Source organism: Chiloscyllium plagiosum, chromosome 11 (assembly GCF_004010195.1).
Source record: "Chiloscyllium plagiosum isolate BGI_BamShark_2017 chromosome 11, ASM401019v2, whole genome shotgun sequence".
Taxonomy (NCBI): Eukaryota; Metazoa; Chordata; class Chondrichthyes; order Orectolobiformes; family Hemiscylliidae; genus Chiloscyllium; species Chiloscyllium plagiosum.
In genome coordinates this window covers 61,462,017-61,478,422 of record NC_057720.1, presented here as the reverse complement: position 1 = coordinate 61,478,422, position 16,406 = coordinate 61,462,017, and the positions used below count along the sequence as shown (strand labels likewise).

The 16,406-nt window shown below is 42.0% G+C and overlaps 1 protein-coding gene and 1 pseudogene across 2 annotated transcripts in view; one reads left to right on the top strand and one right to left on the bottom strand.

Moving 5' to 3' along the window:
* Positions 1 to 16,115, bottom strand: part of LOC122554454 (cytosolic phospholipase A2-like) — a 134,492-nt gene extending 118,377 nt beyond the window's left edge. The window contains exons 1-2 of one of the 2 annotated variants that reach the window (XM_043699514.1): positions 16,006 to 16,115; positions 8,050 to 8,217 (exon numbers count right to left, since the gene is read on the bottom strand). In XM_043699514.1, coding sequence (XP_043555449.1) covers positions 8,050 to 8,082 — 33 coding nt within the window. In that variant the 5' untranslated portion in view covers positions 8,083 to 8,217; positions 16,006 to 16,115. The remainder of the gene's footprint in view (positions 1 to 8,049; positions 8,218 to 16,005) is intronic. The other variant, XM_043699515.1, reaches the window with a different exon arrangement.
* On the top strand, positions 6,491 to 7,043 carry LOC122554679 (annotated as a pseudogene).
* Positions 16,116 to 16,406: the final 291 nt, after the last annotated feature.

Here is a 16,406-nt window from a genome sequence, read left to right as displayed (position 1 = left end):
ACTTGATGCTACTTTCTCCCCACCCCCACCCTCCTCTAGCTTATCTCTCCACACTTCAGGCTCTCTGCCTTTATTCCTGATGAAGGGCTTTTGCCCGAAATGTCGATTTTACTGCGCCTCAGATGCTGCCTAAACTGCTGTGCTCTTCCAGCACCACTAATCCAGAATCTCGTTTCTGGCATCTGCAGTCATTGTTTTTACCATATAATACAAGCCAGACAAAAAGCAGGGCCTACCATGCAGCGTGCTGCTGAAGTCTCCTGAACGAGGAGCAGACATTAAAAACTCCGAGCCCCAGAGGAAAGGCATTTAATCGATTAACCAAATAATCGATTATTCGAAATAAATAGTGGCCACCCATCTCATTCAGATAATCTAGGTTCCCCTGTATTTTATAGCCATCACCTGAGTGAGCCAATCAGAAATGGGAGAAGACCATATTATGAAACAGTTCTCTGCTCAGAAGTTAAGCAGTCCTCATTCATACTTGGGTAACAACCGATAAGAAATGTCTTTAAGCAACAATCAAGTGGGACAAGCATCAGGAAAGAAAAATGGCCAAGAATTACAAATGATCTTCGATTACCGCTGACCACAGAAACCAGAGAACTGGGGTCTGCCTGTCAAACTCCACACCCTCCTGGGGTAGAAATAGGAAAAAGAACATCAGCCAATCTTCTCACCTTTGATCACCAGCCAACAATGCTTGGCAAGTGCACAGTGTGTAACAAAAACTAGGTCAGATACAGCATGCTGTATCCTCCATTAAACTATATCTCATCAGAAATAACTGACTTCAGGGGGCAAGGGCAGGGGGATTTTAAAGAATAAAAAAGGTGCAGCAACCTACCTATTACAATGAAAAGTATCAATAAATACATCAAACATGTAAGAATGTTTCACAAGTGAGTTCCTGGAAAGCAAAGTTGCAGTGAACAGAAAAGCCCCATTATAATTATATTGGCTGCATCACTTGAACTGTCATGAGTGTCTCTTCAAACTATATTTTTAATCATTATTTAACATGACATCAGACAATTTAATTCCATAGATAAAATAAATCCTTTCATTTACTTGGTGCCCTTTTAGTTCACCCATTAAATTTTCAATCACAATTAATTAGGTTGACAGTTTTCTCAATTATACAGGTCAGGCCTGTTTCCACAATATAAACTTGCATAAGCAGCAACGAGATGTGTGATCAACATAGTCAGGACTGGTTGGAGAAGGAATGTTGGCCACACTAAAGACTTAGTTATTGTCCGTTCATAGTCACCTGGACCAGAAAATAGAGACATTGATGGTAAAGCATGTTAGAATGTTTAAAATTCACAAGACCCCCGCTCCCTCCCCCCCTCCAATATAAATGCAAATCTTTTTTAGATTCCTTTCCCTGGAAGTAACTGTTCAGCACTGGCACTTGCATAGCTTCTCAGACATAAAAAGCATTGGAATGCCCGAGGCAGAGTTATGAAAATCATCAAATTAGAGAAAAGAGATCATGACATGGAAAGTGAAATAAAATTACGCTTTAGCGTAAATAAAACTCCTAGAGGAAAACTAACTTTGACAGTACAGCAGAATTGACAAAAGAAAAAGATTATATTGACAGAGAATGGAGAAAATTAAAATGTAAAAATCTGTTTGGTGAACAATACTGAGCCACTGAGAACTGAAAGCAAAGACCAAGCTACATGTCTGCAGACAAGATGATGCATAGAGATTAGATTAGATTACCTACAGTGCGAAAACAGGCCCTTCAGCCCAAACTGACCCTCCGAAGAGTAACCCATCCAGACCCATTCACCTACTCCATACTAATGCACCTATCACTATGGGCAATTTAGCATGACCATAGAACATAGAACATAGAACATAGAAGAATACAGCGCAGTACAGGCCCTTGGGCCCTCGATGTTGCGCCGATCCAAGCCCACCTAAACTACACTAACCCACTATCCTCCATATACCTATCCAATGCCCTCTTAAATGCCCATAAAGAGGGAGAGTCCACCACTGTTACTGGCAGGGCATTCCATGAACTAACGACTCGCTGAGTGAAGAACCTACCCCTAACATCAGTCCTATATCTACCCCCCCTTAATTTAAAGCTATGCCCCCTTGTAATACCCGACTCAATACGCGGGAAAAGGTTCATACTGTCGATTCACCTAACCCGCACATCTTTGGACTGTGGGAGGAAACCCGCACAGACACAGGGAGAATGTGCAAACTCAACGCAGACAGTCGCCCAAGGCTGGAATCGAACTCGGGTCCCTGGTGCTGCGAGGCAACATTGCTAACCACTGAGCCACTGTGCTGCCCTCGATGTAGAGGATTAGGTCATTTTAGCCTTTGGGGCTTTCTCCATCATTCAATAAGATCCAAGCTGATCTGATTGTGGTCTCAACTCACTCTCCTGTCTTTTCCCCATCGACCGCAGCTCCCTTGTTCTATCTAACTCAGTAAGCCTCGAATAAATTCAATGATCCACCCTCCACTCCTTTCTGAAGCAAAGAATTTCACAGACTAACGACCAACAGAGAGCAAAAAAAAATTCCATCTCCATTTTATAAGAGCGATATCTTATTTTTAAAACTGGGTCCCCTCATTCTAATCCTCACAAAAGGAAATGCACACTTTCACAAAGCTTCCTTTGCTCCCAAAAATATTAAGTAATCAGCTGAAAATGAGACTCAGTAGTCAAGCCACGGGAAGACAGCAAGCTGGCCTATTCACTTTGAAGTATTGCAGAACTCTCAGCTCAGTTTGCTGTGTTACCTTGTAGATGGAAAAGGATTGGCCTTATGAGCAACCTTCAGACTGCAGGAATATCATTCTTGTGTCTTTGTGATTAGAATTGGATGTAGTAACTTAGAACAGTTTCAGCATAGCATGTTCCAGTTTGGTGAGAAATGCTTTTAATTTACATTCCATTGGCTTTATTGATTGCTTCTTTGAAGCATTCATGTTGAGCATTAAATTCAAGGATTCTAAAATCTCCTCCACTTAGCTTCCGCATTCAAGGAATATGCAGCTCTTTTTGTTTTGCAATGTTTGCACTACTTCATGTTTTTTAGCAGTAAATTTCTTCACAGAATTTGCAGCACAGAAATTTATTTAGCTCAACTGATTTGTGTTGGTGTTCATGACCCATACAAGGCTGTTATTGTTACCCTTCCAACTCTTGGATGTTTCTTCAAAAACTCCTCCTGTAATTTCAAAGTTGTCTACTTCAAAACAAGAACCCATTCTACTTTCATGTAATTTGCAAATGGCAACATGTTTCTGAATTCAAGGTACTTAAATAAAATAGAAATAGTTATGGTCTATCTTTGGGGAGTTCTCCCCCCTTGAATTTTGCTGAAGTCATTGATTCTGTTACATCCAGTTCGTTTCCGGTCAGATTACGAATTCAGCCAATTAAAAAGACGACCTGGTAACCTCACCAATTAAGGACAGCAGATAGGCCAGGGAACCAGCAAGCTCAAATGGTTTGCAGTAATGTAAGCAGGAGACTATCAGAGCACCTCAAGGCAAGGCATCTTCTTAGAAATTACAACATTGAAAAATAAGTGTCGCCCACATTGCCAGGCCACTATTTTAAGGGGAGGAAAATCGGCGGCGGCAGCTGTGACCCTCTGGCACCCACAGCTCTTGGTTGGGAGAAGATTTGGCAATTTAAAGGAATCTTTCTTGACCTGCCAAGAGGTTGCCTTGAGGCAATGGTTGGGCTTCACCCTCAGTTGTGGGCCTGACTGCCATTGGGATACTCTCCATCTGAACCTATCCCTAGAGCATTAGAATGGGCTTCAAGATTACCAGTCCAGTGATAATACCACTCCACCAACACCATCTCCTCCTCCTGCAGGTGGTTAGCTGCTGCTAGTCAGACCATGTCTCCAGCACAATCACTCAAATACAGTGGTTAGTTTGGAAAACTGCTCAGATTCAACAATCTCCTACTTTGCTCACAATACTGTTCCCAAACCCATCATTGCAGGTCAGGGCAAAATCAGGGCAAAATTGGTACTTTAATTTTCCACCGTGTTACACCTCTTTGAGCAGGCATTCATTGTTTTTTATCCTTCAGCCAATATCTTGCCAGTAATCCCCAAGCTTAACCAGTAGCTTTCCTTATGACATTTTATCAGATGCCTTTTTGAAATTAACAGACATATGCTATAGATCTCTCACTGTCCAATACAATGGCCACTTCCTCACTGGGTCCACTACTTTTCATCATTTATATAAATGATTTGGATGTGAGCATAACAGGTATAGTTAGCAAATTTGCAGATGACACCAAAATTGGAGGAGTAGTGGACAGCGAAGAAGGTTACCTTAGATTACTACAGGATCTTGATCACATGGGCCAATGGGCTGAGGAGTGGCAGATGGCGTTTAATTCAGATAAATGCGAGGTGCTGCATTTTGGGAAAGCAAATCTTAGCAGGACTTATACACTTAATGCTAAGGTCCCAGGGAGTGTTGCTGAACAAAGAGACCTTGAAGTGCAGGTTCATAGCTCCTTGAAAATTCAATCGCAGGTAGATAGGATAGTGAAGAAGGCGTTTGGTATGCTTTTGTTTATTGGTCAGAGTATTGAGTACAGGAATTGGGAGGTCGTGTTGTGGTTGTACGGGACAATGGTTAGGCCACGTTTGGAATATTGTGTGCAATTCTGGTCTCCTTCTTATTGGAAAGATGTTGGGAAACTTGAAAGGGTTCAGAAAAGATTTACAAGGTTGTTGCCAGGGTTGGAGGATTTGAGCTATAGGGAGAGGGCGAATAGGCTGGGGCTACCTTATAGAGGTTTACAAAATTATGAGGGGCATAGATGCTGCCAGAGGATGTGGTGGAGGCTAGTACAATTGCAACATTTAAAAGGCATCTGGATGGGTATATGAATAGGAAGGGTTTGGAGGGATATGGGCCGGGTGCTGGCAGGTGGGACTAGATTGGGTTGGGATTTCTGGTCGGCATGGACAGGTTGGACCGAAGGGTCTGTTTCCATGCTGTACATCTCTGTGACTCTATGATAATTAGATTACATGTTCTTTATTTAAATCCATGATACCTGTTAGGGTATCATTGCCCATATAATTCTCAAATTTGCTAATAATTGGTTCCCCTAGTTAAAAAAAAAGACAAATGAGTTGCCTATATCTATTGCATCTATTTTATGAAACCTCAGCATCCAATTACTCCACACGTAATGACTGAGAATGCCTCATAAATCATCCAGTCTCAGTGCATTGGCATAAATACCAACTATCCAGGAAAATGATTAATTTATTACATTCTCTGCTTTCTATGACTCCATCTTATTTATTGTTAATATCCTTCGATGTTTGCTTGGTTAACTTGATAAAGGAAAGCATTTTTGCAAGACGTGAATACTTTAAGGAAGTAACTTTTCAGAATATTTGGATTTATAATGGTCCTCAGTTTCAAAACTGCCCCTCTGCTGCAAAATTGAAATCTAAAAGTGCAAACTTGCACCAGTTATAATCCTATAGCCAACTGTCTCAGCATCAGAACAAACAGGAGTGCTCCAGGACCTCTTTCTATGGTACTCTTCACCCCATTGTAAATAACTCATTTTATAGCAAATGCTTACTTATGTCTATTTACTTTATCACATCTTTCAGGTCAGTGGGATTCATAGAGAATGAGTGGCAAGTTTATGGAAGGGCATTCAACCAAGGAACTTCAAATTGATCACAAGTGGACAAGATTGAGTACATCTCATTTTCACATTCAATGGCTGAATACATTTGATTCTTGGTCTATATTGAGGCAGTGGTCACAGGCACCTCCCAGTTCTTTATCATTTGGTGCTCACGAAACAGAACATAAACAAGTGAGAGAGACGAGAGCCCACAGGAAAGAATCAAAATGCCTGTGACAAACCTGAAATAACTTGCATATAGAGCCTCAAACAGAACATAACACTCCAAGGAGCTTCACAGATGTATAAAAGGAATCCCAAAATGAAGAGGTAGAAAGAAAGGTGACCAATTCCTCAGACTTCATCCTGAAAGAGTTCTCAAAGCAGAAGGTGGCAGTGGGACTGAGGTTAAGGGCAACTTTTCATGGGTTTACAGCCTAAACAGCAAAAGGCTATGGCAGTGAGTGGTGAAGCAAAGGGAGCATAGCATTCACAAGAGGCCACATTTGGAAGAAGCATATAAATCTGGGCATTGTAGAGCTGATGAAGGTTATAGTGATGGGGCAGATCAAGGCCATGAGGGGATTTAAAAATGTGAATGATGATAAGTGAGTGGGATTTGATGTCAGGCAGCAGTTGTTAGGGTAGTGGAGCTTTAATCGGCATGGTGTAGGACGATGGACAGGAATTTGGGCCAAGGTTGCAAACAATCTAGTTCAGGCTTAGAAGCTGGCTGACAAGGGGGAATGATTTGAAGTTTATGACAACGGCCAATGATAATATCTTTGGTCTTCTCAACATTTCATAAGAGAAATTATGGCTCAAAGTCTAGGGAATGGAGAGTTTTCATGGTGCAGGGGTAATTGCTCGGTCTCTGAACCAGGCAGTCCCAGTTCAAGTCCCACCTGTTCTAAGGTATACAATAATAAGTTCATTGAAGCACCCTCCCTCTCTGCTTGGGGTCAAAGTGGCAAGTTGGTCAACACATCAAAGACCAGCAGGATGTACTGTAAGAAATGTTCCAGGCAACATGCACATAAGGTTATGCAGTACAAGAAAAGATTCTTTATACAGATAGGGTAAGAGGCATTATGATAGGAAACAGAATGGTTATGCCCATATTTGAATAAAGGCTAAGACTACAAAGAAGATATTGCTGAGACTAGATTGTGTGGAGCTCATGTGTCAATCAAAGAGAATGCTGGCCATTAAAGAAGTATAAGCACTTTGAGCTGGGAGGAAACAAGAAGTGGAAGGGTCATGCCATCCAGTTCTATGCTGCAATTCTTTGGAGTATAAATTCATAATAAAATTAACTAAAAGCTAAACAGAAAGACTGAGATCAGACAAGTATATGGTTGAAGGATGCTGTGAGATTGAGAATAATACACTACAATCACAATCTAGGGAATGTCATTGAAGTCTTTGAATCTGTATGGCCACAGGGTGACATTTAACTGCAATGATTCAAATCTAACGGAATGTGGGGTAGGTGGAAAAGCTATTTGGAGATGAGAATATGATGACACATTTAACGGAATGGCCCGTTGTGTGGAAGAGAAACCAAAGCTTTCTTATTGTGTTCAGGTCTTGAATTATTTTAGTCAAAGAGACTGCAGTCTCATGGCACCTACCAAGGTTCAGTAAGATCCTGGGATAGGTCATAAATTCCTGTCCCTGCAAATTCAGGAGGAAAGATGGTGACTATACCAGGAAGAGGAACCAGAGTCAGAGAGTGGTAGCTTGGGGCAAGGGCAAAGGAAGGAGGATTCCTGAGCAAATTAGTAAGTGGAGAAACATGGCAGTGACTCAAGGGGCTCGTGTTTAAGCATGTTGTAGCTTGAACGCGTATTTTAAGTGATTTTGAAGAAAGCTTTTAATCCACTGTAGATACTAATGGTGTAGGGGTTCAAAGAGACTAAGGAAGTATGAGCGGTGAGAGATACACCAAGTGGGAGAGGCCCAGGCTGTGACCAGTCCCATGGCAGTAAAACATTCACAGGAGATAGCAAGGGCAAGGAATCACAAGATGAAGATCAAAATCATCAAGGGTGAGGTGTAATCTAGCACTGAGCATTTGGGGAGGAAAGAAGGAAGGATAACTCATAGAAATCTGGAGTAGTAGAAAACAAGATTTCAAAAGAAAGAAAAGCTGGCACAAAGTGAGAGGCTTGAAAAAGAAGTTACCAGAGGAGTAAGGGACAGGTTATGGCCTGGTTTGATAGTAACTGTCACACCATCATTCTGGAGGTTTTGTAAGGTATCAATATTCCACAGCATGAATGTGCATAACATTTCAAAAATACATTGCAGTTAGTTAATGGAAAATCTGATCAAGTTATTAAGTTGTGTTAGCAACGGAGATTTGTACTTACTATTATGTGAGAATAAGGGTCTATAGAAGCCATTCTCAATTGCAGTTGAACAGATCTTGGTGTATCTTACAGTTTACTGGTTCAACAGGCACTGATTAAACAAAATCTTGAAGATTTCTCGGTGCGATGAAAAAATAGATAGCTTTCAGCAAATGTCTAGTTCCATTCCTGAAGAATAGAAAAAACAATTGTTAAAATCAATTTTAAGAGCTATGCGTACTAGGTAGACATGAGCAAGGTAGCCCCAGTAGCTTCACCATCTTGGAGAACTTAAGTTCCCTCCATACAGACACAGAATCACATAGCATGGAAACAGACCCTTCGGTCCAACCAGTCTGTACTGATCATAATCCCAAACTAAACTAGTCCCATCCTGCCTGCTCCTCGTCCATATCCCTCCAAACCTTTCCTATTCATGTACTTATCCAAACGTCTTTTAAATGTTATAACTGTACCCGCATCCACCACCTCCTCAGGAAGTTTATTCCACACGCGACCTACACTTTGTGTAAAAACATTTGCCGCTCATGTTTTTTTAAAATCTCTCCCTTCTCACCTTAAAAATGTGTCCCCTTGCCTTGAAATCTGCTCTCCAGGGAAAAGACAACCACGGAGATATATATATCTCTCCATAATTGTATTTTCCCTGGAGGGAATATATATATATAAGTTTCCTTTTTCCTCACTCTGTCTGCTTTGCTCCCTCTCTCTGTATCAGGGTTTGTTTCTGAGCAGAGAGACACATTTGTGTGTAAGGAACCTGCAGCATTGCTGAAGCCTCCTGCCCACCTCTATCAGTTCAATGGGGTTGACACAGCAAGCACTTGCTAAGTCCACTCCCTCTTCATGAGACTAAGCAGCAGCACACCATGCACGATCCCCCGACCCCCCCGTCTGCCCCCACCTCGGCCCCCCCCTCTCCTGTCCGACCCCCACCTCTGCCCCCAACCCTGTCCATTGCAACCTTCCACCATTACTCTCTGACACCTGCTGTTAAACCAATTATGCAACCAATTGGCAAGCTTGCCCTGTGACCTAACTTTACTAATTTGTCTGCCATGTGGAACTTGTTAAAGGCTTTATTAAAATCCAAATAAACAATGTCTAGTGCTCTGCCATCATCAATCTTTTTAATACCTTCCTCAAAAAAGTCAATCAAGTTTGTGAGACATAATTTTCCTCACACAAAATCATGCTGACTGTCCCTAATCAATTTTTGCCTCTCTAAATGGCCATGAATCCTCTTTTATCATCACCTCCAGCAATTTACCCATAATCCAAGTCAGACTCATAGATCTATAGTTCCCTGGCTTCTCCTTACAACCTTTCTTAAACAAAGGTACATTAGCCATCCTTCATTCATCAGGCACCTCATCCGAGGTTATAGGTGATGCAAATATTTCTGCAACGAGTCTCTTAATTTCCTCCCTTACTTCCCACACCATTCTAGGATATATTAGATCAGGCCCCAGATTTCTATCCACCTTTATATTCTCTAAGATATCCCAAACTTGTACTTCGGTAATGTGAACTGTTTTTAAAACAGAGTTTATTTCTCTGCATTCCCTAGTCTCATTTCTCTCTCCACAGTAAAAATTGACATGAAATACTCATTTAGTATCTTGCCCAGCTCCTGTGATTGAAAACAAAGATGACCTTCTTGACCTTTAAGAGGTCCTACCCTCTCTAGGTACCCTCTGGCTCTTAATGTATTTGTAGAATCTCTTTGGATTATCCTTAACCATATCTGCCAATGCTATCTCATATCCCCTCTTTGCCTTCCTGATTTCTTTCTTAAGAATGTCCCTACATGCGTTATATTGATTAAGAGATTCAATTGAACCAAGTTGTCTATATCTAAAATAAGATTTTAAAAATTCCTTAATCTTACCAGCCTTACCCTTCCCATTTGGAAAAAGTGAGGACTGCAGATGCTGGAGATCAGAGTTGAGAGTGTGGTGCTGGAAAAGCACAGCAGGTCAGGCAGCATCCGAAGAGCAGGCGAATCAACAATTCAGGCATAAGCCCTTCATCAGGAAACGTTGATTCTCCTGCTCCTCGGATGCTGCCTGACCTACTGTGCTTACCCTTCCCACTGTCAGACGCCCTTTTACTTGTAAACAGTCTACTCCAGTCAATTTTCAAAAGTTCTTGTCTCATACCATTAAAATTTGCCTTACTCCAATTAAAACCTTTAACTTTTATGGAAGGGTTATCCTTTTCCATAAACATTTTGATACTAATAGAATTAGGGTCACTAGACTCAAAGTGTTCCCCAACTTTTACTTCAGTCACTTGCTGTGCCTTATTGCCCAAACAAAGGTCTGGTTTTGCTCCTTCACTAGTAGGAGCATCCACATATTGAGAAAGAAAATTTTCCTGAACACATTTGACACATTCTTCACCATCCAAATTGTTAACTCTAGTCAATATTCATTTGAATACATATCAATTTCTTAACTAATTGTAAACATTTCAACTTTGTCAGTTAATGAGAAAGTCCATTTCATGAGCTGATCACTCTGAAAAACTTTCAGACGGGAAATTTTCCTTTTCTCTATTTGCACCTGGGACATCAGTCCGGTTCCACCATACCTGTTTCTCCCTCTCATATTGTACTTTGGCAGGTCAGTTTGAACTGGTGTTTTAGATTTTTGCACACACTCTTCTCATTGGTAATGTACCAGTTTGGACAGCCAGTGAGAGCCCCAGACTGCCCACTTATAGGAGGTCCCAGCAAATCAAGTGCTATTCAGACTGGATATAGAGATTCCATCTGTGGACCCAATAAGGATGAAAGACAACCTACAATACTTTAAAGGCAATGTATCCAATATTAACAAATAAAATGTAATTTGGCATGTCAAAATAAATTCAGATTAATAGCTTGTAAAACTTTAGAATTATTAAACTAAATTTTGCAACTTTCAGACAAGCCTTGCATTCTACCCAGCCCTCCAAGCAAATCAATTTCACCAGATCTTTCCCTCGGGTGGAGGAGTTCAAAACTAGGGGGCATATTTTTAAGGTGAGAGGAGAAAGATTTAAAATGGATATGAGGGGCAATTTTTTTTTTAAACACAAAGTGGTTTCATGTGTGAAATGAGCTACCAGAGAAAATGGTGGATGCAGGTACAGTAACAACATTGGAAAATGTTCATGAAAAGGAATGGTTTGGAAGAATATGGATCAAGTGCGGGCAGGTGGGACTACTTTAGTTTGGAAACATATTCGGCTTGGGCTGGTTGGACCAAAGTCGAAAGCGTGATGCTGGAAAAGCACAGCAGGTCAGGCAACATCCAAAGAACAGGAGAATCAACGTTTCAGGCAAAAGCCCTTCATCAGGAATGAGGCTGTGAGCCGAGGGGATGCCTCATACCCGATGAAGGGTTTTTGCCTGAAACGTCGATTCACCTGCTCCTCGGATGCTGCCTGACCTGCTGTGCTTTTGCAGCACCACACTCTCAACTCTAAATCCAGCATCTGCGGTCCTCACTTTTGCCTGGTTGGACCAAAGTCTGTTTCCTTGTTACATGACTCTATGACTCTACATCATCACAGCAATCTGAAACAATTACCCCAACTTCATAGCATCATGCATTTATCAAGTGATAAAAATTTGTTCAAAATGCCTTAACTTTGAGAGATATCCACTACACTGAGCAACAAAGTGACCACAAAATAGTAAACGATAATATAATATCAGCCTTCCCTAACCCTTGCAGCTTTCCCCCAAAAGATGTAGGAGTGTACAGCCAGAGACTTTGCATGCATTTCATTTCAAAAGCACACTTTAAAAGTCTGATATCAATACCTACTAAGATATCAGTCACTGTAGAATTAATTGGGAGTACCTATGAACTTTGGCTGTTTTTGGTTTGACTGACTTGTCACTTGCCAACTTGACAAAATCAAAACTAATATCAAAAGGTGGTTGGCTAATCAAAGTACCCAAAATAGTCACTCTGTAGAATCACAGAATCCCTACAATGAGGAAGCAGGCCAGTTGGCCCATCAAGCCCACACTCATCCTCTGAAGAGTATTTCCATACAAACCCAGCCCCTTCCTTATCCCTGTAACCCCATTAACTGGCTAATCCAACTAGTTTACATATCTGTGGACACTATGAGCAAAATATTTTTCAGCTCTGATCTCCAGCATCTGCAGTCCTCACTTTCTCCTACTATGAGCAATGGCCAATCCACCAAACCTGCACATCTTTGGATTGTGGGAGGAAACCAGAGTACCTGGCAGAAACCCATGCAGACACAGGGAGAATGTGCAAACTCCACACAGATACTCACTCGAGGTTGGAATTGAACCTGGGTCCCTAGTGTTGTGAGGCAGCAGAGATAACCACTGAGCCACCGTATCGCTCTTGTAGCGCTCAAGTCAGCGCTATGACTATCTTTGCAATCTTCTGATATCAATCTTCATTTTTCTTTAGATTACTTATAGTGTGGAAACAGGCCCTTCAGCCCAAGTCCACACCAATCCTCCAAAGAGAAACCCACCCAGACCCATTCCCCTACATTTACCCCTTCACCTAACATTACGGGCAATTTAGCATGGCCAATTCACCTAAACTGCACATTTTTTTTTGGACTGTGGGTGGAAACCGGAGCACCCGGAGGAAACCCACGCAGACACGGGGAGAATGCACAAACTCCACACAGACAGTTGCCTGAGGCGGGAATTGAACCCGGGTCTCTGGCATTGTGAGGCAGCAGTGCTAACCACTGTGCCGCCCAGGAAGGAATGTGGAAACTCCACACAGATAGTCGCCTGAGGCTGGAATCGAACCTGAGTCCCTAGTGTTGTGAGGCAGCAGAGGTGACCACTGAGCCATCGTGTCACTCTTGTACTACTCAAAAGTCTGCGTTATGACTGTTTTTCTAAAGTTGGGAACTTGAAAAAAAAACACTTATCAAACCTAACAATATGCCTGACACAATCCATTCTAATGAAGATTCAAGATCTCAATTCACAGAACCTTACTTCACAAATGCATTCCTTCCTCCTATAAAAACAATCATGCAGAATATGTACCCATGTCTCTATGACTTTCCTTGCCTTCCTAACTTCCAGGCAATTTTATTTCCCTGACTCATTCCAGTAAAATCAATGTAACCTATGTAGCGCTAAATCATGTCAGCACTGAATCAGCAATTCAGTCCAACTACGCAAAGTCAAAATTTATGCTCCACAAAAGATTTCACTCACCCTATCCTTCAATTATTTTAGAAACAGACTCATTAAAGGTCAGCTGGTCCCAAGTTTTCGACTCCCAACATAAACTCGTTTATCAATTCCATTCAGTCACACATGGGCAAAGGACAAATGCTCCATTCAGTGTTACATCTGGCTACAATAGCACCAGTGTGAATTGTTCACTCGCTACTGCCAGGCTATATGCTACTTTGCAGGACTTTGACCCATTGAAAATAATTCAAGGTGGTTTCATGAGCAACACTGCTGGAGGACGACAGAGCAAAGGAATTGTGGGAGCTGCATGGGGTAGAGACAGCGAAGTTGTTACACAATTGATGGATCAAATCGAAGTTCTGCAGTCCAATCACATCCATTTGTGAATGGTAGTGAACAAGTAAACAACTAATTGGAGTTAACAACTCCGGTCTCTCAGATTAGGGTCTCCAGTACATCCAGTGCACGAGATTGGGCTGAAGCAATTGGAACTATCATCCAAAAGTGCCAAGTGGATGGTACATCTTGGCCTCCTCCTGACACCCCGAACATTACAGATGACAGCCTTCCGCTATTGCTTCACCATCAATGGGCCAAAATCCACACTAAAGCTTGGGGCAGCTGCTGCAAAGACGCAGTGGGGAAAGACTACCATCAAAGATCTTTCAGCCAAAATATAATGCAGGTCCATTCAGATATTGGACTCTCCCAGTGCCTCAAATATATGTAAATAATAGCTTGCATAAGTAAGAAATGCCTTGGGTTTGTTTGTTGGAACTGTTGGGAAAGTTAAACTCCGACATTTGTTTGCTTTCCATACGCAAAGACTGTACAGAACTAAACTGCTTTAGTGACAACAAATGTATATAAAGATGTTTATGATTAAAATATATTTGTGAAATAAAAAGAATCCATGGGTCAAAATCTTGGAGCTCACCACCCAAGCATGTGAGTGTGCTTAGAACATCTGAACTACAGTGTTTCAAGAAGGCAGCTCCCCACTACTTTCTGAATGTAATTAGAGATCAGAGATCATAGAATCCTTACAGTGTGGAAACAGGCCCTTCGGCCCAACAAGTCCACTCCAATCCTCAAAGAGTATCCCACCCAAACTCATTCCCCTACCCTATTACTCTACATTTACCCCTAACTAACACATCCCTGAACAAAGGCAAAGGTAATTTAGCATGACCAATTCACCTAACCTGCACATCTCTGGATTTATAAGGGTGGCGTACACCATTTGGTTTTGCACAGGATGTTGGCATCTTTCCTGATTTAACTCTGCTGTATGAGGAAGTAGGACAGGAGAAGGTCAGTTTGCATGGAGAGATGAGACAGACAAGGGTGAATCTGTGGTGGGAGGGAGGGGTGTCGATTGGGATGGGGTGCATGGGGGGATGGAAGAGGGTTCCGGGGAGGATGTGCAAGAGTGCAGTGGGAAGGGCCTGATGACTTGGGTATAGTCGGTAGGTGGTGGGAACAGTCCGTCAAAATCAAGAAAATGAGAGTCCTAAAGGGCAGGGTCAGTCCTGTTAAATGTGTATCCACCTCAGAGTATTAACTGGCAAAGACTTTACAAGGTTTTAAGTTCACTACAACATTTCAATGATCCCTCCTGAAAATGTATGTAAACACGCTCTTTTACAATATATAGAAGGGAGGCCAGCTGAGTTGGCAAGTTCAGCCATGTCCATACAGCACCGAGTGAACAACTGGACATGAATATAATCATTCAATAAAGACTGTCGGAGAAAACATAACATTGCTGCTTGTACAAAAAAGGAAGTGTGTCCGACTCCCCTTAACCATCAATGTGTGGGTAACAAGTTATTGGCTTGGCTAGCAATACTCTCACTGCATGACTAAAAAGCAAAATATAGTAGGTACTGGAGTAAGGAAAAGCAGCAGATGAATCTTTGTAACTAGCTAGCAATGTTGGCTGGTGGGGGGCGGATCCTCTATTTTTGTTAGCAGGATGACGTGGAATACATAGCAGCATCCAGTTCCCCTTTAAAAAGGATCATTATAAAATGAGAATGTACTTAACAGTGATATTTAATACGCGTTTTCAATAAGTGTTTGCATTCACCCCCTACATGGGTATCTTACTGCTAATTGAGAGTAGAAAGTGCAAATAGAATTAGGTTTACAAAGTGAGTGCTCATTAAAACAGCCCTGTCACTGTGCTTTTCGCTTTCAGGATAACTTTCACTCAATGCAAAGTTCCAGCCCTCACTTCTGCCCATTTCTCCCTGATTCCTCGTTGCACGGTTAACAATTGGGTGAACAAACTAATCATCTCCAAAAGGTATTTCGGTTGTTGGTTGTGGTACACACTCAGATGACCATTTTCCCCTACAGTACTTAGGTCTTTGAAAGTCTTCGCATTTCCCAATAGGAAAACTTGGCGAAGGCATTTCCCAGCAGCAGACTCGCTGCAGGTCACATGAAGGAAGGCAGTAATTCCTGTATGGAAGAGGCAGCCTGGCTGAAGGCACGGGCACGGTACCTATCCTTCCCCTTCAAGCAGGTCAATGAACCCAACGTACGTTTCAGCCACACAAAAGGAAGCCGTCACGTTCGGAAAGCGATTGCCTTAATTTCCCATCTCTTTTCTCCCCCTGAACAAGAGAAGCGTCCCTGCAAACTTTGATACAAAACTATGTATTTTCTGATTATATCAGACATTATGAACCTCACCATCTCCAACTTCCCCACTAACAAGCCAGTCTGAAGGTCTGTGTTACCTCTCACAGTGTCTGCTTCCACTCACTTTCTTCCCCTGTTCTCCGGTAAATCCTCCCGAGCGTTTTGAAAAAAAGAACGAAGTAGAGAAAACTCAGGCGGATATTACACAGCAAGGGGAAGGCGGTGTTTCCTTACAAAACGAGTAGTCGTGAAAGCCTTGCCCACACTGAGCCGCGATCAGCAGAGCTCAGTGTGTTGAGAAGCATTCAGCTTAACTTTCTTTGTTTTGGGCTGATGAAACCTTTCATTCCCGTACACACACGTCTGGGCAAAGTGTACATGAGTTTTCATACAGTATGAAATGGAATATGTTGGGGTTCTTTTTGGAATTCTTTTTGTGCTTTATAGACTTTCATGAACTTCCTGCAAGTTACTACACTCTGCCTCGCTGATCAGGTCA